The sequence below is a fragment of the Elephantulus edwardii genome, unplaced genomic scaffold (genome assembly GCF_000299155.1).
Source record: "Elephantulus edwardii isolate Elephantulus edwardi_28Jun2011 unplaced genomic scaffold, EleEdw1.0 scaffold00040, whole genome shotgun sequence".
NCBI lineage: Eukaryota > Metazoa > Chordata > Mammalia > Macroscelidea > Macroscelididae > Elephantulus > Elephantulus edwardii.
The window spans coordinates 4,224,990-4,246,001 of record NW_006399790.1 but is presented as its reverse complement, the minus strand read 5'-3'; the positions used below and the strand labels follow the sequence as shown (position 1 = coordinate 4,246,001).

General features: G+C 42.4%; 1 protein-coding gene across 1 annotated transcript; it reads right to left on the bottom strand.

Moving 5' to 3' along the window:
• Positions 1-13,086: 13,086 nt before the first annotated feature.
• Positions 13,087-20,593, bottom strand: LOC102857914 (melanoma-associated antigen B6-like). The gene is made up of 3 exons (XM_006885088.1): positions 19,662-20,593; positions 16,834-17,057; positions 13,087-13,289 (listed from the first exon to the last, which is right to left on the bottom strand). The coding sequence occupies exons 1-3, from the start codon at positions 20,591-20,593 to the stop codon at positions 13,087-13,089; spliced, it is 1,359 nt and encodes a 452-aa protein (XP_006885150.1).
• Positions 20,594-21,012: the final 419 nt, after the last annotated feature.

Sequence of the window (21,012 nt, the reverse complement as noted above, 5' to 3'; positions counted from 1 at the left end):
CGGTTGGCGCAGGATAGAGCAGGGTTTAGGGCTGTTGTGCATAGGGTCGCTATGAGTCGGAAACGACTCGACGGCACATAACAACAACAACAACAAAGCTTATCTCCCAGAGTTTGTTTTAATTGAAATTGTTTCAAGCTTCTTAGGGTATTCTTCCTGGGGATTCATCTAGTCTCTCTTGGTCCAATAAATGTTTACAGTGCTGAAGAAGAGTATTGAATATACGATGGACTGCTAGGACAACACAGGTTTGATGGTGAAACCAGGATTCTGAAACTTCGTCTGACATACTTTGGACATGTTGCAAGGAGGATCCTTGGAGAGGGATGTCATGCTTGGGTGGATGGAGGGACAGTGCAGGAGAGGAAGAGCCTCAATAAAATGGATTGATTCTGTGACTGCTGTAATGGAGGAGGCAATAAGGTTGACACAGGAGAGTGCAGGGTTTAGGGCTTTTGTACATACATTCGCTATGATTTGCAAGTGACTCAACAGCACAGAACAACAATGAGAGCAGTATAAATTTTGTACCACAATGTTCCATTCTGTCCTGGCCTCTGCCTGCTTAGAACAGTGATAAGTGGTAGAGAGGCACTATCAAGATCTTCTTGATTTAGCATCAATGAGGCCAAAGTTGTCCCTGGAAACCAGTTCCCTCTTTGAGTCTTTGGTTTCTTTTCTTCTCTGTTGTTGCAGACAAGTAGTTCTTTCTTAGATGGCTTAGAACTGTTCAGGCCTGTAACATTTAGGTTAGCCAGGAGTCTGAGGTGTGTCATTTTTCATGTTTTTGTGGTTGTTGGATTGTTGGGGTTTCTTTTTTCTTTTCATTCTTTTTGCATAGGAAAAGGGAAGAAATGTAGAGGGATGTGGAAGAGAATGGAACAGAAAAAGAGTGAATAGAAAAGTGGAGAAAAGATAATCAATACTTCTGAATTGGAATTACTTTTTCACCACATAATGAGCCATATCCATTCTCCTGAAGTTGATCCTGACTCTTCATACTTTAGTAATGCCATATTGTTGTTGTTGTTAGATACTGTCAAGGGTCCCAGTGAACAACAGTCTTGCCCTTGAACATTGTTGTATCCTGCTCCATCACCACCATGCTCAACCCATTGTTTCAGTCACTGTGTGAATCCACCTCTTTTAGTGTCTTTCCTGCATGAAATCTTTTTCCACAAACTTTTCCCTGCTGGCAATATGCTACCTGTATGTAAGACCCAAGGCATATCATCGTCGATCAAAGGAACATGCTGCTTGCATTTTCTTCAAGACAGTCATGTCTGTTATTTTGGCAGTCCATGGGATATTCAACACTCTTCAACACCATAATTCAAAGCAAGGAGTCAACAACAACTGTAGTAAAGCTTCCTTCTTAACATAACAGAATAATCCTAAATTCCATGTATATTTCCCATTCCCGAAAAAGAAGATACAACATAATGTAAAAACACATTATTAATGTAACATGTGTGTAAAATTTGGCTGAAGATTATTAGGAAAATGATTGGAACAGTGCATTGACAGGGAACTACCAGAAAATCCTGGTAGATTCAGAAGAGACCATGGAGAGGGTGACATCATTGCTCATGTCAGGTAAATCTTAAGAAAAAGCAGAGAATGCAAAAAAAAATGTTTTCTTCTGCTATCTTGTTTATACATAGGTACTTGACTGTCTGATGGATCATAACAAATTATGCCTAACACTAGGAAGAAAGAGAATCCCAGAATGCGAAACCTCTGTCTAGACTATCAGAACAAGGGAACACTGCATGGTTGAAAATTGGGAAAGGCGCACATCAGAATTGTTTTCTCGCCCCCACTCCCACTATTGCAATCTCTGTGCTGTGAACATAATTTCAGGAGCTGGTTTTTATAAAGAAGACTGTGCATTGCAATTCCAGAGGTATGTGGTTCAAATTCACCAGATTATCTGATGGAGAAGGAGGGCTATCACCTCCTGTACCAATCAGATCTGTTTTGATTGTACACACACAAAAATAATAAAATTTTTTAAAAAAAGATGACTATGAACCTAGGATTGGAGGACAACTCATTATCAACTCATGTTATGCAGATGACACAACCTTGCTTGTAGAACATGAAAAAGACTTGAAACACATACTGTAGAAGAGCAAATTCTACAGCCTTCAATAAGGATCACACTACCACAAGAAGAAAACAAAAATCCTTTGCACTGTACTAGTAGGTAACATCATGATAGATGCTGAAATGATTGCATTTGCCATCAATTTCAATTTACGTTAGTCCACAATCAACACAAATGGTAGCAGTAGTCAAGAAATCAAAAGCTGTTTTGCATTGGGGAAAACCTGGTAAGAATTGAGACTTCCCCATAGTGCTAAAGAGTAGAGATATCAGTTTAATATGTCTTAGTGAGGATATCTCTTGTTTATTCAGAATCTCAGGGTAACTGGCAGTCTCCGTTGCTTTTTAAAAATTTTTTTTTTTTTTATGTGTGTACTATCAAATCAGATTGCCCCGCCTTTTCCAGCTGATCATCCTGTGGATTCAAACCAAGTATCTCTCGGATTGCATTGCAGCTTCTTGGCATTAGACCACCAGAGCTCCCTCCTGTAGCTTTTTTTGATCTCAGTACTGAGACACTGTGTTATCAAACGAATGGATTGAGCAATTATGGTACATTCACACAATAGAATACTGCGCAGCACGCAGGAATAATAATTTTGGAAATTACTACCTAACTCAGGAGGGACTGGAGAGCATTATGCTAAGTGAACTAACTCAGTTGCAGAAGGACAAATATTGTGTCAAACTATTACTGTAGAATGAGTATAAAAGGATTCAAGCGGGGGTGGAGGGTAGACGCATAGGGATGAGGATATGGAGGGTGATGGACAGATTAATCATAGAGTTGTACAATTTGATGGGGCAGGTGAGGGAAATTGGAATAATTTGTTCTTGAAATAAAAGTATTTGTACAATGTTAATAAATGAGTATAATTTAAAAAAAAAGAGGTGCCATGAATGTAATCTCATGTGGGAGTAGGGTATTCATTACTATGCTAATAATCCCTATCTGTGTAGGTTATATTTTAAACCAGTGACTTTTGAGGTGTAAGAGATCCATTTAGACCCCTGGGTGAGAGTGACATTATTTGTAGAGAACCAAAGCAGCATAGACTACAAACTCAGGAACTCCAAAGACAGGGAAGTACACATAGAAAGAATCCCTAGGAACCCTCAAAGAGAAAGCCTTTCCCTAGAGTTGGTATCCCATGTACGGACTTCCAGCCTCCTAAGTGGTCAGAAAATTAATTTCTATTTGTAAAAGGCAAGTACTTGTGGTATGTCTGTTAAAGTTGCACTCAGTAAATATGACACACAACTAGCAACCTGGCCTTTGTCCACCACTCCCACAGCCCCACCTAACCGCCCACCAAAACAAACCCACCACCATTAAGTCAGTTCTGACTCAAAGCACCCCTGTGGGATAGAGTAGAGCCTTATAAGGGTATAACATTTTAAGAAAAGCACACTGCCTTATCTTTCAAACCACCCAACTTTTGGTTAGCAGACAAATTGTTGATCTACTATGCTTGGATGCAGGCTTGGAAGCAGGAGGGCCTTGCCTCCAGAATTCTCTATGAACTTGGAGAAAAGGTGAGTTTTGTGTTCAAGACTTTAGTTCATAGGGTTGCTATGGGTTGTCTACAACTCTATGGCATTGAACAACAACAAAATCACCTTGCACTTAAGATTAGAATTTTCTGAAGGCCTCAAACTGGCCTACATCTAGGCATTGATACCATACTGCTTGCATTTGAAAGCTCCCTGTGGGTCAAATAAGCAAATTTGGCTGCTTGTATATAATTTTTAGACAGTCTGAGCAATTACTCTTTTTGAATTTTCATCTGATCAAATTCGTTTTCCACACAACCATTCATACACCTTTTGTTTTGTGACACTGATTATAATACGTTGAAAGGACACTTTCCCCTCTTCTTCCTGGTTCTGAGCTTTATTCCTGAGAAAATGATGCCCTTGTATGTTTGATTGTTCTTATTAGTATCTCCCTAGTGTTACTGTTCCCCTTATAGGCCTGCTTTTTGGATGAACATTGAACCACATGTGTAAGATTCGTTCCAAGATACAAGGATGACTAAGGGCTATACTGTCAGGGGTTCCACCAGTCTTGGTTTTCCAAGAATTATCCATGTTGGTTCCTAGGAGGTCTCAAGGGAATTCTGGCAGTTTCTGTGTAGGGAGTTGCTCTGCCAACCCGAAGACCTGTCGCTGGATTTCACCAGCTGCTCTGTTGGGGAAAGGTGGCCAGTCACATCCCGAGCCATTTCTAGCCCCTGAAAACCCACTGGATGGCCAGGTATTAGTTGGTTCCAACGTGAGGGCAATGATGTCCCAGCTTCAGTTTTCTGTGAGGTGTGCTTCCTCCCTCGGTTAGTTGGTTGTCTGTTCAATCTACACTTCAATATTTAAAGGAGATTGACTTGAGACATGATGTTAGGAGGGGCTGGACTTTGGAAAAGGATAAAATGGTCAGGAAAGTAGAAGTTTGGTGAAGTAAGTGGAGATCCACAAGTAGAAGGATTGACAAAATAGCTGTAACAATGGACTCTTGTAAAGCTGGGATGCTAATGATGTCACAAGACAGCACAGGGTTCACAGCCATCTCGTTAGGGTTGCTGTGAGATGTCGGTGACTTCATGACATTTAACATCAACAACCATGCTAAAACAGTCTCTTTTATATAATACAGTGATCCTAAGAGATACATATTTTTAAATATTCCCAGAAAGATGATCAGATAGGATGTGGAAATACATCCTAAATATAGCACCTGAGTAATATTTTGTTGAAGATTATTAGAAAAATGGTTGGAATAGTACATCGACATGGTTCTGCCAGAAATTCTAGATAGACAAGATAAAGAGGTATGGGATTGCTCATGTCAGGTGAATCTTAACTGAAGGCAGAAAATATCAGAAAAATGTTTGTGCTTTTTTTTCATACTGACAATTTTTTAAATTATTTTTTCTTACCTGTCATCCTGAAGTTTTCTATCTTTTAAAAAAACATTTTATACATTATATTTTCAATATCAAACCAAATGTTTCATTTTAACTTCTCTATATGTTGCTGTTGTTGTTGTTATGTGCCGTCGAGTCGCTTGTGACTCATAGTGACCCTATGTACAACAGCCCTAAATTCTGCTCTGTCCTGTGCCAATCGTACTATCTCCGACACACCCATCCTGATTACCCCAGTCACTGAATCAGTCCACTTCATAGAGGGCCTTCCCCTCTTGCGCTGTCCCTCCACCCTACCAAGCATCATGTCCCTCTCCAAGGACCGGTCCCTTCTTAAAACATGTCCAGAGTATGTTAGATAAAGCCTCAGAATACTTGCCTCCAAGGAACTGCCCGGTTTAACCCTTTCCAGTATGAATCTGTTTGTTTTCCTAGCAGTCCATGGTACCCTCTATACTCTTCTCCAGCACAACAGCTCAAAGGAATCAATTTTCCTTCTGTCCTCCTTGGCCATTGTCCAACTCTCTGGTGCATAAGAAGTGATAGCAAAGACCATGGCATGTATCAGCCGCACCTTAGTCTCCAGGGAGACACCATTGCTCTTGAGTACTTTAGAGAAGTCCCTAACAGCAGACTTTCCCATGGCAATACATCTTTTAATTTCCTGGCTACTGGTGCCGAGAGTGTTGATTGTGGAGCCAAGCAAACTAAAGCCGTGAAGAATCTCAATCTCTTCACCATCCATCCTGATGCTGCCAATTGGCCCAATGGTGAGAATCTTTGTCTTCTTGACATTGAGCCTCAATCCATATGGGAGGCTGCAGTCCTTGACCCTCTGCAGCAAGCGCTTCAGGTCCTCCTCAGTTTCAGCAAGCAGGGTTGTGTTATCTACATAGCGCAGATTGTTGATCATTTCTCTGTATAAACAATAGCAGTTGCCCTTGTATCAATTGCTATTTGTAATGACCCTTTGGGGCCGAGTAAAGTCCCATAACATATACAAGCCTGTACATTTTTGTGGAAGCCTACTGTCTCATCTTTCTACTGCTTAAATATTAATATTTACATAAAAATAGTTTTGAAGATAAGGATCAAGGGATCTGAACCTGGCGGCGGGGCAGGGCCCATACTGAGCCTACACTGTTTGGAGTGGGTGGTCCACCAGGTCCACATTTAGGGTCCTCACCAGGGCGCTGAGTAGTCTGGAATTTGAGCTTCCTCGTCTGATGAGCTACCAGAGATTCTGCAAGCAGACATTCGTCTTCCCGCCTTTGGGGATATTGGGTATAAAAGTCTCCAGGCATCACATCCGGTCATGGCTATTGGGGGGGGGGGTGCTACCAATGGTTCATGGGGCTTCTCCCTGCGCTGCCCGGATGGAGCCTGTTGGTTGGAAGTTGATCATTCTTTAGCGCCCACTGAGGATCCCCACCCTGACAGCTCATGGATTCTGAGTTCTTGTCCAAAGAGATGTGTGTCTCACACTTAGGAAAAGAATTTAAGTCTCTGCCCCGCCTCTAGGGTATGTCACAGAGAACCACAGGCTAGGGAGGTTTCTTGGGCAAAGTGTTTTTCAGGATGAATCCGCCACTAGTGTTGCGATCCATATTCACCTCTTTTCCAGAGAAGACTTCACCCTCTGTAGAACTGAGGCCATTACCCTACACAGACACATTCCCTCCTTGCCTGAGACTAAGAAAAAAATGAGGGGCCCCAGGCATTACACAAAGTGGAACTGCACCCATAGTGTTTGGAGGAATTGAATCTTTCCCAGAATGGATTGCCAGGTCTTTCTTTACCCTAACGCCTGAGTAGGTTCACACGTCCATATTGTCTGCTAGACTTGAGGGCAAGCACCCATGTTGTTTGCATAAAATGGTTTATCATTGTTTTATAGTGATGCTTTTACAGGAAACACACAATTCTGAGTAGTTAACAAAGAAAAACTTGTTTTATCACCTTTTAGGAGCCTAATGTTCTCATCAGGGTACCCATTTTAAATGAAATCTTTCCTTTTGTGTGGAGTATTGGCTACAGGACTGTGTCTTATTTGAAAGTACTCTTCTGGGCCAGGGAGCTCCGGAGGCATAGTTTGTAGGGAGCTGCATAAGAATGATGGTTCAAATCCACCAGTAGTTCTCGACACAAACGCGGGTCTTCTATCACGGCCCTTTATAGGTCAGTCTGTTGTTCAGATGAAAGATGAACCACAGAGTAAGTTTAGTTACAGGATACATGGTGACTAAGGGCTGTAGTCTCTATTAGACCAGAAAGCCTAGTTAATTTTATAATTTTAAGCTTGCTTTCTTATTTTTCTCCCACTCTGTCAAGTACCTTCTACTATGATCTCCTTGATGGACACTTAAGCTGTTCACCTTTTTTTTTTTTTTTTTTTTTGCTATCCTAAAGAATGCTGCTGTGAATGTGGATGTGCATAAAGCTTTTCATGTACTAGTCCTTCTTTGTAATAGGTACCCTTTAATAGTATTCCTGGAACAAATGGTATTTCTCTTTCCAATATTTTAAGAAAGCACCATGCATTTTTTCCACCGTGGTTACATCATTTCACAGTCCCCTGAACAGTATATATAAGTTCCAATCTTTGCATACACTCTCCAGCACTGGTTGCTTTCTATATTGTTGAACATTGCTACTATTGCTAGGGTAAAATAATATCTTATTATTGTTTGGCTAATAATCATCTTTTTTTTAAAGAATCTCCAAATATTTAATTGTACGCATGGGAAATTTATACATAAACCCAGAAGCAGTTGTCCAAAAAGAACAAAGGAACACTACATAGTATAAAAATCACACACACAAAATTTTCAGAATGTATCCTTTCTCCATATATATTGAATACATAATATGAGCAAATCATTTGAGAAAATGAATTCTATTAAGGGTACTCTAAAATTAGTATTTTTCTCAGCCCTATCTGAACAGGTATGTCCACAATCCCAGAAGTCCTGTAGGCAGGGCCTAGTCCATTATTATTGAGAGAAGATGAATCAATATCTTGCCTTTTGCAGATTATGCAACATTGCTCCTCTTTTAATAATAATCATAATTATTATTTGGGTAAAAAGCATCTCTCTAATGACTAAAGATTGCAAGGGTTTTTTGTTGACTTTTTATCTTCTTTGATGCAATATACTTTTGGAGTTAGTTTTATGATTTCCCATACACTTTAAATATTTATCTCTTATTAAACGTTACCAAATATGTTTTTCTAATATGTAGGGTCTCATTTTACTCTTTTAAAGAAGAATATTGATGCACATAAAAATATTTTTCTTGATTTCAGAGCATCTAATTTTTCTTCTGCCCTTTATATTCTTTTGGTTATAGTTTGTATGTCAATTAATTATACTCTACATTATGGCATCTAAGTTTTTATCTATTTTTTCTTTCATTCTCTTTAAAGATTTATAATTAGGTGTTTGATCCATTTTTATGTTTTTAAATGGTATAGGGTGTGTATATTATTTCAAATTATGTGACCCTATGATTAAGCTCCCCGCCCCTTTGGATCATTGCACTCATTTTAAAATAGTTATATTGTACAGTATTTGTTAAGAAACTGAGGGCACTCAACATAATGCTCTCCAGTTCCTCCATGCTAAATAGTAATTTACAGAATCATTTCTCTAGTGTAGTGTATACTATTCCATTGTGTGAATGTACCATGATCTCTCAATCTATTCCATTGTGGTTGGACATTTCAGCTGTTTCTATGTTCTTGTGATGAACAATGCTGCAGTTAACATTGTTGTACAAGTTTACATTTGTGCCTCAGTTCTCATTTTCTCAGGGTATATTTCAAGCAGTATAATAGCTGTGTCATATGGAATTTCTATATTCAGCTTTTTGGAGAAATGCCAAATGACTTTCCAGAGTATTTGTCCCATTTTATAATCCCACTAACAATGTATGAGAGTTCCTATCTTGCCATGTCCTCTTCCACATTTATTACTTGATGTCCTGCTAAACTTTGCCACTACTACTGGGGTAAGATGGTATCCTTATTGTCCAAAATTAAGGTTGCATAGTGGAGTGCACGAGGGGGAGGGAGGGGGGGGATTGTATACCAATGAAGGAATTTTTGTTTTGTTTTTCAAAGAGAGGAGTGACCTGGGGGGAAGAGGGTGCAGGGAGAAAAGTGCAACAATGAATGAATGGAAATCCAAAATCTCTGTAAATGTTCATTAAAATAATTTTTAAAAAAATATTGCCAGTAATTTAGAGCATTTCATGTGTCTGTTGGCCATCTGAATGTCCTCCTCTGTGAAGTCTTTTCATGTCTTTCACCCATTTTGTAATTGAGTTATCAGTCTTTTTCTTGAGGCCCTGTAGGATTCCCTTGTCTAAGACGCTATTGCCAAATGTTTGTTCCCAATAAGTAGGTTTTCTTTTCACCATGTTGGAAAAAGTTAATGAGCACAAAGATTTAATTGTTAGTAGGTCCCATTCATCACTTTTATCCTCTTCAGATTTTCCATTGCAGGAGAGGAGACCCCAGACGAGATGGATTGATAAAGTAACTGGGGCAATGGGCATTGGTGTGTTGTAGTTAGTGAGACTAGCTCAGATTAGGGAAGGGTTCAGAGCTGCTGTACACAGGACCGCTATACATTGTAGGCAACTCATTGGCACATAACATACTATGACAGATTTGGAAGCAGGAGTGGCATCCACTTCCTAAATAGCATGCCTCTCTCTGGAAAATCCATGAACTTTGATAAATGTCAATAGTTGTAGAGGGGCTTTAAGCCTTTTATTCATAGGGTCGCTGAGTCATCCTTGACTCGAAGGCAATCAACAACAACAACAACAACCTGTCTTTGTACCAATACCATGCTGTTTTTGTTTTGTTTACTACTGCTGTGTTGTTAGTTTTTATATCAGGGAGTGCTATGTCTCCTACTTAATTTTTGTTTTTCAGAAGTGATTTGCTTATTTGGGGTCGCTTTCCTCTCCAAAAAACTTTAAAAATTTCTTTTTATTATTGTTGTTGTGATTTTTGTTTTTATTTGTTGTTGTTTTAGTTGTTATGTACCATCAAAGTGAATCCATCTGGAACAGGAGGAGATTGCCCCTCCTCCACCAGCAGAGCATCTGGTAGATTTAAACCCCATGCTTTTGGGATTGCCCTACAGCTTCTTGCCACTAGGCCACCAGTGCTTCCTTGACAATTTCTCTTTTTATCTCCTTTTGGAAAATGAAATTGGCATTTGTATTTGGATCTGTAATGTGTATGTTGATTATTTTTCATAGGATTCTCATTTTCACCATGTTTAGTCTTCCCATCCATGAACAGAGAACCATTTTCCATTTCAAAAGGGTCAATAAAATTGACCAACTATTGACAAACTTAACAAAAGGAAATAAGGTAAGATACAAATAACTCAATTAATGAATGATAGAGGTGACATTATAACAAAATCAGAGGAAATTAAGTCTATAATATGAGAATATATGAAAAGGTTCATTCAGATAAATTGGAAAACTTGGAAGAAATGAACATATTCCTTGAAACTCATGCCCTACCTAGATTGTCACGGTCAGATGTAAAACACTTGAACATACTTATAATGAAAGACAAAACTGAGCATGTCATAAAAAGACTCCCCCACAAAAAAAGGCCTAGACCAGATGGCTTCACAACTCAATTCTACCAAACATTTAGAGAAAAATTATCCCCATTTAGAGAAAAATTCTATTTATTTCAAAATATCCTTCAAAAACTTTGAGAAACTTGTACCCCCACCATATTGGCCCTGGTTACCCCCATCAGCCCCTGTACAATAGGCACACACATCAACATTGGGGATGGGTGGGACTCTCTGAGATCTCAGCTCAGTGGAACGACCAGGGAGACACTGAGGAGCCTTACAAGAAGGAGCATCCTCACTATGTGGAGAATCTTCAGGAGCTTGGGAGCATTACAATGTGGAGAAACCTACTGAGGAGGAGAAATCCCATGAGGAAAAGAAGCCCCACAAAGAGGAGACGCACAAGGAAGAGGAAAAGCCTCACACGGAGGACAGATGAGGTACAGAAGACTTTCTCTTTTCCTACAGCAGCCTTTGCCTTCTCAGGAGCCTGGTGTTGCCCTCGAGCCTGGCGGCGCTTCCCACGGGCACGATTCTTACTCTTCTGAAAACGAGGCATGATGAGCCCTGGTACCCAAGTGCAGGAGACAGAAAGGTGATGTAAACCCGCTTAAGGGTCTACTTCTGCTCAGGGCCCTGTGGAGGAAATAAGAGGAAAGTTATATGCTGACAACTCTCCTTGGGGCTTCTTGTGATCAGCAGGGGTTGGTGGGAAGTATCCATTCTGCTGGATTAATGTGGAGCCTTCTTCCTTGTAGGACCTGCAACTCCCTCCCTGTTGCTCTTGTGACCTTGAAACCTCCAAGGTTTCTGAGCCCCACAAGGAGACACTGAAGGAGAAGCTCTGTCCCCAGTGCTGACATAGGTGTCTCAGCAATAACAGCACAGTGGTGCTTGTTCTGTCCTTGGAAGACCCAGTCCTTTCCCCCAGCCTTCACCTTTCCTGCCCCCTCTGACCATGTCAGTCATCTCCCTAACAGGCACTGAAAGAATGTGCTCTGTCATCAAATTTTGACTGCCCCAAATGTAGAAGTATGTTTGGACCTTTATGTGTCCCCCCTTTTCAGGGAGGAACCACCTCATCAGCATCTGTTATAAGCTTTATCCTCTTTTCTTATCCCTTTTAAAATTAAAATGTTTATTTGATACTGGTTTACTTAGAAAGTTCGTATACATTGTACTCACACTAAATCTTTCCTATTTTCTTTGCCCATGAAATTGTATAACCCTATGATTAACCACCCCCTACCCCCCCATCCATGCTCATCGTCACCCCTCTTCCACAATAATGGTCTTATACCATATTTGTCCTTATGGGACTGAATAAGTTCACTTAGAATAATGCTCTCCACTCCCTTCCACTAACCTTGATTCTTGTTAGGGTCTACGTCTCCTCCCTCTGCTGTGTCACCTCCAATATTGCAGACTGGAGGCCAAACCGCTTCGACCAGGAGTCTGCCTCCTGAGAAATCCCTGTTGGGAGTCAGAGTAGACGTGTTTTGTGAAGATTGTTGGTATCAGCAGGCAGTCAGGGTAGGTGTTGAAGATTGTGGAAGCAGGGGACAACGTTTTTGAGATTCCATAGTTCACACTAACACACTTTGTGTTGTATGAAATCAAGTTGGGATTAACCTGTAGCTGACCTAGCTGGATTTCAAAGGCAGCCCATCTTGCTCCTTCAGTCCTATGATCCCAGGGCCACAAGGGGAGGCACACTCTAGCCCTCCCCATTTTGCACTGAATGGTCTCCACCATCTCAAACACTTTTCTCCCTTTCTCTGCAGTATTGTGGGACCTTATGGTTTGCAGCCCTGAAGCCACGCCCCTCCATCCTCAGACCACGCCCCCTGCAATATCGCTGTTGGAAGCTGCAGCGCCATGTTTTCTGAACTTGTTTGTTAGCACTAAACTGTTGGGGTGGGTTTGGGACAGTGTGGAAATATTTTCGAGTCCCCCACAGTTCCTAGTATCGTATGTGTTCCTTCAAGTCCTCCCCCCACCTTCTGACTGGGACCCTGTGCTAAGTCTTCCCATTCCCCCTCTCTTGACTCAACCTCCCCTTAATGAAGTAATGGAAGTTCAGGCCTCATGTTGAGACCTCCCTGGGGGTGGAGGAAAGTGAGGGTGCTGCATATTGGGGGGTTCCTCTCTGGATGCATTCAGAGCTGAGAGCGGAGCATCGCACTGAGGGGTCATCTTAGGTAATGAAGGCTCCCATTGGTTCTGAGGGTCGTCCGCCGCTCTCTAATAAGGGTCAGGGTCTCCCCACCCTCCGCCTTCCTGGGCTGTACCCACCCTCACCCCATGGTCGTCCCACCCCACCCCCCCGACTTTACAGGCTGATATCTCTCAAGTAGATCTGAGCCTGTCCGTGGGGCAGGTCCCACGCTAAGCCCACATTGTTTGCAGTGGGTGGTCCCTCAGGTCCACATTTAGGGTCCTCACCAGGGCGCTGAGCAGACTTGGAGTCGAGCGTCCTCGTCTGAAGAGCGACCAGAGATTCTGGAAGCTACGAGCGTCTTCCCGCCTTCGGGGATATTGGGCGGTTGAACGTCTGCTGTCGTCACATCCGGTGGAAGCTGTGGGGGTGGGGGGAGGCTGCTAACAGTTCCTGGGGCTCCTCCCCGCGCTGCCAGGATGGAGCCTATTGGTTGGAAGTTCGTCATTCTTTAGTGCCCACTCATGATACCCCACCCCCACCCCCGACACCTGTTGGATTCTGGAGGTGTGTGTCCCACACTCGGGAAAAGAATTTAAGTCTCCACACCCCCCCCCCCAGGGCATGACACGCTGAACCACAAGCTCAGGAGGCTTCTTGGGCAAACTGTGTTTCAGGCTGAATCTGCCACTAACGTTGGGATCCCTTCTCACCTCTCTTTGAGATAAAACTTCACCCTCTGTAGAACTGACGTCATTACCCTACATGGACACGTTCCCTCCTTGTCTGAGACTACTCGCAAAGAAATGAGGGTGGTCTTGAGGCTGATTGCTGTGATTGCAGGTTATTGTGGCCCCAGGCGTCACACAAAGTGGAACTGCACCCACAGTGTTTGGAGGAATTGAATCCTCCCCGGAATGGATTGTTGGATCTTTATTTAGCTGAACGCCTGAGTAGGTTCACACTTCTATATTGTCCACTAACATCGAAGGGAAATACCCACATTGAATAAGATGGTGTATGATTGTTTTCTTTTTTTCATTATTATTAATTTCAATGAAAATTTACAGAGAGTTTGGATTTCCATTCATTCATTGTTGCACTTTTCTCCCCTCTAAACCCTCCCCCCTAGTACACTACCTTCTTGGAAAAGTGAAAGAAAAATTCTTTCATTATTTTACAATCCCTCCCCCCAGATCCACTCCACTATGCAGCCTTTGCTCTGGACTCCTGTTAGGACAAAAATACCTAATCACAGATCCCTTTTAAACAGTTTTCTCCCTTATCTGTTTCAATGCAGTATACATTACTAAACCCATCTTTCTCATTCTCTCCCCAACCCTGAGGCCAGTCCTGTTTTACAACAGTGGCAACATGTAGTATTTGTTCTTTTGTGACTGAGATACTTCACTCTGCATAATGTCCTCCAAGGTCACCCATTTTGAATAATACTGCATCAGTTCCTTGTTTTCAGTGTAGCATAGTATTCCATTGTGTGAATATACCACAGCTTCCCTTTAGATTCCTTTGTTGATAGGCACTTAGGGTGTTTCCAACTCATTGCTATTGTGACCAAAGCCAGGATAAACATGGGTGTGCATATATCTACTTGGATGTTGGTTATGGTTTCTTTAGGGTGTATTCCCAGTAGTGGAATTGCTGGGTCAAATGGTATCTCTATTTGCAACTTTTTGAGAAAGTGCCATACCGCTTTCCACAGTGGTTACACCATTTTTACACTCCCACCAACAGTGAATAAGGGTTCCAGTCTCTCCACAACCTTGCCAGCATTTGTTGCTTGCTGTTCTGTTAAATGTTGCTATTCTGACTGGGGTGAGATGATATTTCATAGTTGTTTTGATTTGCATCTCTCTTAGAGCTAGGGATTTTGAACATTTCTTCATGTGCTTGTTAGCCATCTGAATGTCTTCTTTGGTGAAGTGCCTGTTCATATCCTGTGCCCATTTTTCAATTGGATTATTTACCTTGATCTTGTGGTAGTGCTCAAGTATTTTATAAATTCTAGATATAAGTGCCTTATCTGATATGTCATTACCAAATACATTTTCCCAGTCTGTGGCTTCCCTTTTTATCCTGTTGGAGAAGTTTTTGGATGTGCATAGGGATTTGATTCTTAGAAGGTCCCATTCATCTATTTTATCTTCTCCTGGTTGTAGGTGTATAATTGTTTTCTATGGATGCTTTCACATGAAAAGCACAATTCTGTGTGTTTAACAAAGCTAAACTTGTTTTAATGCCACTTAAGAGCATAGTGGCTTGGTTTCAGGGCACCTGTCTTAAAGTCTTTCCTTCGATGTGTTGTTTTGGGTGCAGGATTATGTCTTATGTATGCTTATTCTTCCCGGGACAAGGAGCTGTGGAGGCAAAGTTTATATGCAGATGTGCAACTAATCCATGGCTGGACATTTGAATCCACCAATGGTTTCTGGCAGAAAGGTGGATGATCTCTTTCCTTGGGATTTCCAGCCTCTGAAAATTCACTGGAAGGTCAGGTATGTTTTGGTTCTGTCAGTGGTTGTTGTTGTTATGTGCCGTCGAGTTGTTTGCGACTCATCGCGACCCTATGTACAACAGCCCTAAACCCTGCTCTATCCTGTGCCAATCGCATTGCCTCTGACACACCCATCCCGATTATCCCAGTCACTGAATCAATCCACCTCATAGAGGGTCTTCCCCTCCTGCGCTGTCCCTCTACTCTACCCAGCATGATGTCCCTCTCTAAAGACCTGTCTCTCCTTACAACATGTCCAAAGTATGTCAGACGAAGCCCCAGAATCCTTGCCTCCAAGGAGTAGCCTGGTTTAACCCTCTCTAGGATGAATCTGTTTGTTTTCTTGGCAGTCCATGGTACATTCAATACTCTTCTCCAGCACCACAGCTCAAAGGCATCAATTCTCCTTCTGTCCTCCCTAGTCATTGTCCAGCTCTCTGATGCATAACAAGTGATTGCAAAAACCATGGCCTGTATCAGGCAGATCTTAGTCTCCAGAGAGACACCGTTGCTCTTTTTCTCCATTTCTGAGGAGCTCTGGTGTCCTAAGCCATTTGGGGTTGTGCTGCAAACCCAGGGCACATGTTCAAATCCACCAACCGATCCACGGGAGGAAGACCTTCCTCGCAGGTCTGATTTCCCAGCAGCTGCATGGGAGAAAGAGAAACAGTCTCTTCCCTGGTAATTTACAGCGTCTAAAACAATCCCCATTTTATACAATATTTATCCTTGTGGGACTGAATTCACACAGCATAATGGTCTCCAATAATTCCCAAGTTAGATAATAATTTACATAGTTATTGCTCCTGCCTGCTGCATAGTATTCCACTGTGTGACTGAACCATAATTTCTCAAGACATTTGTTTGCAGTTGGACATTTGGGCAGTTTCAATGTTCTTGAGATGATGCATAATGCTCATATGAACATTGGTGTACAAATCTCAGTTTGTGCCTCAGTTGTCATATTCTTAGTGTATATTCCAAGTAGTGGAATAGCTGGGTCAAACCATTATTGTAGAACGAGTGTAAGGATCCTGGAGGGGTTGGAGAGGCTGGAAGCAGAAGGATGTGGATGTGCAGGGGGAGGTGGATTAATCATTGAGTTGTACAGTTTGAAGGGGGGGTGAGAGAAATTGAAAGAATTTGTTCTAATTTGTATTCGAGTTTTGTAAATAAGCTAGTATGGAAAATAGAAAAAGTCGCCATATGTGTTGGTTCCTACTGGGTGGCAAGGAGTTTGAGATTTTAGGTTCTTTTTGTTTCTAAGAAGCTCTCATGGTTTAGTTTTCGGGAGCTTTGCTGGTGACCCAAACACGAACACCTTTAAGGAGTTTCAAATCCCCCAGCAACTCTATGAAAAAAGTTCCCTATCTCTCCTGTGATTTATAACCTCTGAAAACGTGTGGAAGGGACAGCTGTGAATGGGGCTAACTTGTTGGCAGTGAGTTTTGAATGTCATTTCCTAGAAGTTCTCAAGGGAACTCTGGCAGCCTCTGTGGAGGGGCTTGCTCTGCCAACCCAGAGACCCGCAGTGGGAATTCACCAGCTGCTGCAGGGTGGGGAAAGGTGGGAAGTCACCTTGAGAGCCATTTCTGGCCTCTGAAAACCCACTGGAGGGTGAGCTATTAGTTGCTTCTAACTTGGGGGCAATGATGCCCTGGCTACTGTTTTCCCTGATCCACTTTTTCTGAACCCTATCTTTGATGAGGAGCTTCCTGGCATCTCCAAAGAGGAAGTGCCTCCTGTGAAAGCAGAGAATACCAGAGAAATGTTTATTTGTGTTCTTTTTCTTTTCTTACGGACAATCTTTGTTTTGTTTATTCTTTCCTTCCTGTTACCCTTAAACTTATGTCAACCAATCAATCAAAACTTAAAATCAATAAAATATCAAATAGTCCATGTGTCTCACAAAAATGTTCTGTAGATTTTTTTAAAAGGTCTTTTGTATCTCTAGTTAGGTTCACTCCCAAATATCTCAATTTGTGGTGGGCTATTATAAATGGTAGTACATTCTTGGTTTCCTTCTCTGAGTTCTCTCTGTCACTGCAGAGGAATCCCACTGATCTTTGCCTGTTGATCTAGTATCTTGTTCCTTTTACTAAATAGATCTACTAGCTCTGTATGTTGCATCCTTGGTACACTATCGTATCATTTACCTAGAACGACATTTTAACCATCTCTTTGCCGATCAAGGGATTTCCCCCCCCCTTCTCATGTCATATTGTCCTAGCAAATACAATACTGAATAGCAGTGGCTACAGTGGTGGGCATCCTTGTCTAAGGTCCCTGCTAGCAAAGAAAATGTTTTTAGACTTTTTCCACTGACAACAATATTGGCTTTTGGTTTTGCATATATACTTTTAACTGTTGTTGTTATGTGCCATCGAGTCACCTGTGACTCATAGTGACCCTTTGTACAAGAGCCCTAAACCCTGTTCTGTCCTGTGCCAACCTCACTGTTTCTGACATATCTACTCCTATTACCCCAATCATGGAACTGATTCATCTCATTGAAGGTTTTCCTCTCTTGTGCTGTCCCTTCCCAAGGACTGTTCCCTTTTTGCAATATGTCCAAAATATGTCAGACAAAGCTTTAGAATCCTTGCCTACAAGGAGCAACCCGGTTTCACCCTTTCCAGGATGAACATGTTTGTTCTCCTAGCAGTCCATGGTATATTCTGAACTCTTCCTGAGAACCACAGATCCAACACATCAATTCTCTTTCTGTCATCCCTAGTCACTGTCCAGCTCTCTGATGCATAGCACGCAATGGCAAAGACTAAGGCCTGGAATATAGGAGCACCTTAGTCTCTATCCTGGTGTCGTTACTCTTCAGTACTCTGGAGAGGTCTCTGAGAGTTGACTTTCCCAATGCAATTCATCTCTTGATTCCCTGGCTGCTGGTACCAAGATTGTGGAATCAAGCAAAGTAAAACAGTTAATAATCTCAATCTCTTTACCATCCATAATGATGCTACCAATTTTCCCAGTGGCGAGAATCTTTGTTTTCTTGGTGTTGAGCTTTAATCCAGATTGAAGGCTACTGTCCTTGACCTGCAGCAAGCACTTCAGGTCCTCTTCAAGTTCAGCAAGCAGAGTTGTGTCATCTGAATTATGCAGGTTGTTGATGAATCTTCTTCCAATCTTGATGCCACATTCCTCCTCAAAATTCTCAAAAATCCTTGGACATGTCACAAAAATCAATGATCAAGAAATAGCAACAAGAAGATGGTGAAGGGACTACAGAATAAGTGTTCAATTCTTGGTTTCAGTCACTCATTTGGTAAAATCCAAATGAAAACAAAACAAAAAAACAAACCAAAAAGCCCCTTTTATTCCTGAATATGTTTCTCTTTTTCTTGATGTGCAGAAGAAAATAAATCATTGATTTAAATCTCTTATTCACTTGGCTCTTCTTTGCTCAAACAGTAATTGAGCGTCTCCTCTTTACTAGCTTGAAGGTAATCACTGGAGACCTTTAACAAGCAATTACTTTTCTCAGCCACTAGCCTACCTGTTAGCTCATAATAGCTACTCTGATCATGAAAGACGCTGGTCCTCTAACTTTCCAGATTCTGTGTGGTCCCAAGGCCATACCGAAGCTAGCAAGGCCAGTGTGCCAAGATGTGTAGAATGGATCACAAGGCCTTCAAAATCCTCTTTGTGGGAACTTTGAAAGAAGAAGAAGAGAGAGCAGCAACCATGATGTAAATTTCAATGCCAGGTCCAGGGCTCAATGCAGGGAAATGTCCAGCAAGGCCTCCCGTGAAAAGAGAGAGTAAAGGTTTTTCACACTGTTGGCAAAAAACAGCTATAGGTTTCCCAAGTAGGGAAGGTCTTGAGGGATTCCAAAGGGTACATAAACATCTCCTTAGGTGTCTATTGTATATGAATTATGTGTACCTTTAGTGTGTTTTCAAAAGTTGTGCCTGAAGGTGCCTTTGTACCCAGAATCCCAAATAGCCACCATCTGACCCCAGATTCCTCCCTTTTCCCATCTCTGATGCCTAAAACTTAAAATTCACGACCTCAAAGTTTGATTTCCGAGAAAGGGAAGCCTGAAGGCCTCTCCCCTTTCACTACTGCCTTAGGTCTCAGAGACCGTCCCAGCCTCTTCCATGATCACAGCAGCTATTATCTGCTAACAGGTAGGCTAGGAGCTAAGAAAGAAATTGACGAAAGGTCCCAATGATTACCTGCATGCTTGCAAAGAGGAGGTGCTCAACTGCTATTTGGGCAAAGAAGAGCCAAGTGAACAAGAGATCTACGTCAATGATTTATTTACTTTTGCACATCAAGAAAAACACACACACATTCAGGCATAGAACTTTTTTTTTCTTCCTAACCTCTTCCCATCAGAGACCCCAACTCGATTGAGGAATTGCCAGAGCTGCTCCTCACTGACCTGGTTTCCATTCATGTAGATCATGCCCAGGATAGGCAGCAGCATCCCATACTTGGGGAAAGTCTTACTATCAAAGAGATAATCTTCCCGGCTGATCTCCAGCACATTGGCCAGGAGGTAGGTTGGAACGCTGGGGTCGACTTCCTTGAGCTCAAGGCCGAAGACCAGCTCCATGTGCTCAGAGACTCTCTGCAGGACCTCAGGAAAGCGCTCCTGGTACTTCTTGTTGATGATCTTCATGATTTCTTCCTTGGTGATCAATGGCTCTTTTATCTTATACTTGTGCAGCAGAAACTGCACCAGGAGTCTCATCCTCTTGATGAGAGGATATTTCTGGGGGGCCCCTGCGGCGCCCCCTGAGGAACTAGCACCCCCACCATATTTGCCCAGGTCACCCTCATCATCCTCTGTGCAGTAGACACACATATCAATTTTGGGGATGGGTGGGACTCTCTGAGAATTCAGCTCAGTGGAAAGACCAGGGAGACGCTGAGAAGCCCCACGAGGAGGAGGATGCTCACGAGGTGGAGAAGCCTCACGAGGTGGAGAAGCCTCACGAGGTGGAGAAGCCTCACGAGGTGGAGAAGCCTCACGAGGTGGAGAAGCCTCAGGAGGTGGAGAAGCCTCATGAGGTGGAGAAGCCTCACGAGGTGGAGAATCCTCAGGAGGTGGAGAATCCTCAGGAGGTGGAGCATCCTCAGGAGGTGGAGAATCCTCACAAGGAGGAGAAGCCTTATAAAGAGGGGAAGATGAGGGAGATTGGGTTTCCTCTTCTGCAGCAGCGGCCTTCGCCTCTTCAGGGGCCTGGGTTTCCCCTTGAGTCTGGCGGCGCTTCCAACGGGCAGGATTCTTACTCTTGTGACCACGAGGCATTATGAGCCCTGGTAACCAAGTGTAGGAGACGAATGGGTGATGCAGACTGTTGAAGCCTGCAGAGGGTCTCCTTCTCCTCAGGACCCTGTAGAGGAAAGAAAAGTAAAGTTGCATGCTGCCAGCTCTCCTTGAGCTTCTTGTGACCAGCAGGGGCTGGTTGGAGGTATCCACTGTGCTGGGGTACTACTGAGACCTGTTCTTTCGACTGAATGGACATCATAGCAATCTTTTTTTTTTTTTTTAGCTTTTACCCTGTTAGAGTTGTGTTTGGTTTTTTTAAATTTATTAATTTAATGAACATTTATAGTGATTTGGGATTTCCATTCATTTATTCTTGCATTTTTCTCCCCACCCCATAGCAATTCTTATAGGACCTGGAACACCCTCCGTACTCCTCTTCGGACCTTGATACCTCCAAG

Excerpts from the sequence above, each read along its gene's own strand:
- LOC102857914 (XM_006885088.1), bottom strand. The coding sequence starts at position 20,593 with ATGCCTCGTGGTCACAAGAGTAAGAATCCTGCCCGTTGGAAGCGCCGC. Across the intron at positions 17,058-19,661 it reads GGGGTCTCTGATGGGAAGAG|GAGGCACTTCCTCTTTGGAG; the intron begins GTTAGGAAGAAA and ends CTGCTTTCACAG. Across the intron at positions 13,290-16,833 it reads TTCCCACTGCGGGTCTCTGG|GCTCCATCCTGGCAGCGCGG; the intron begins GTTGGCAGAGCA and ends TCCAACCAATAG.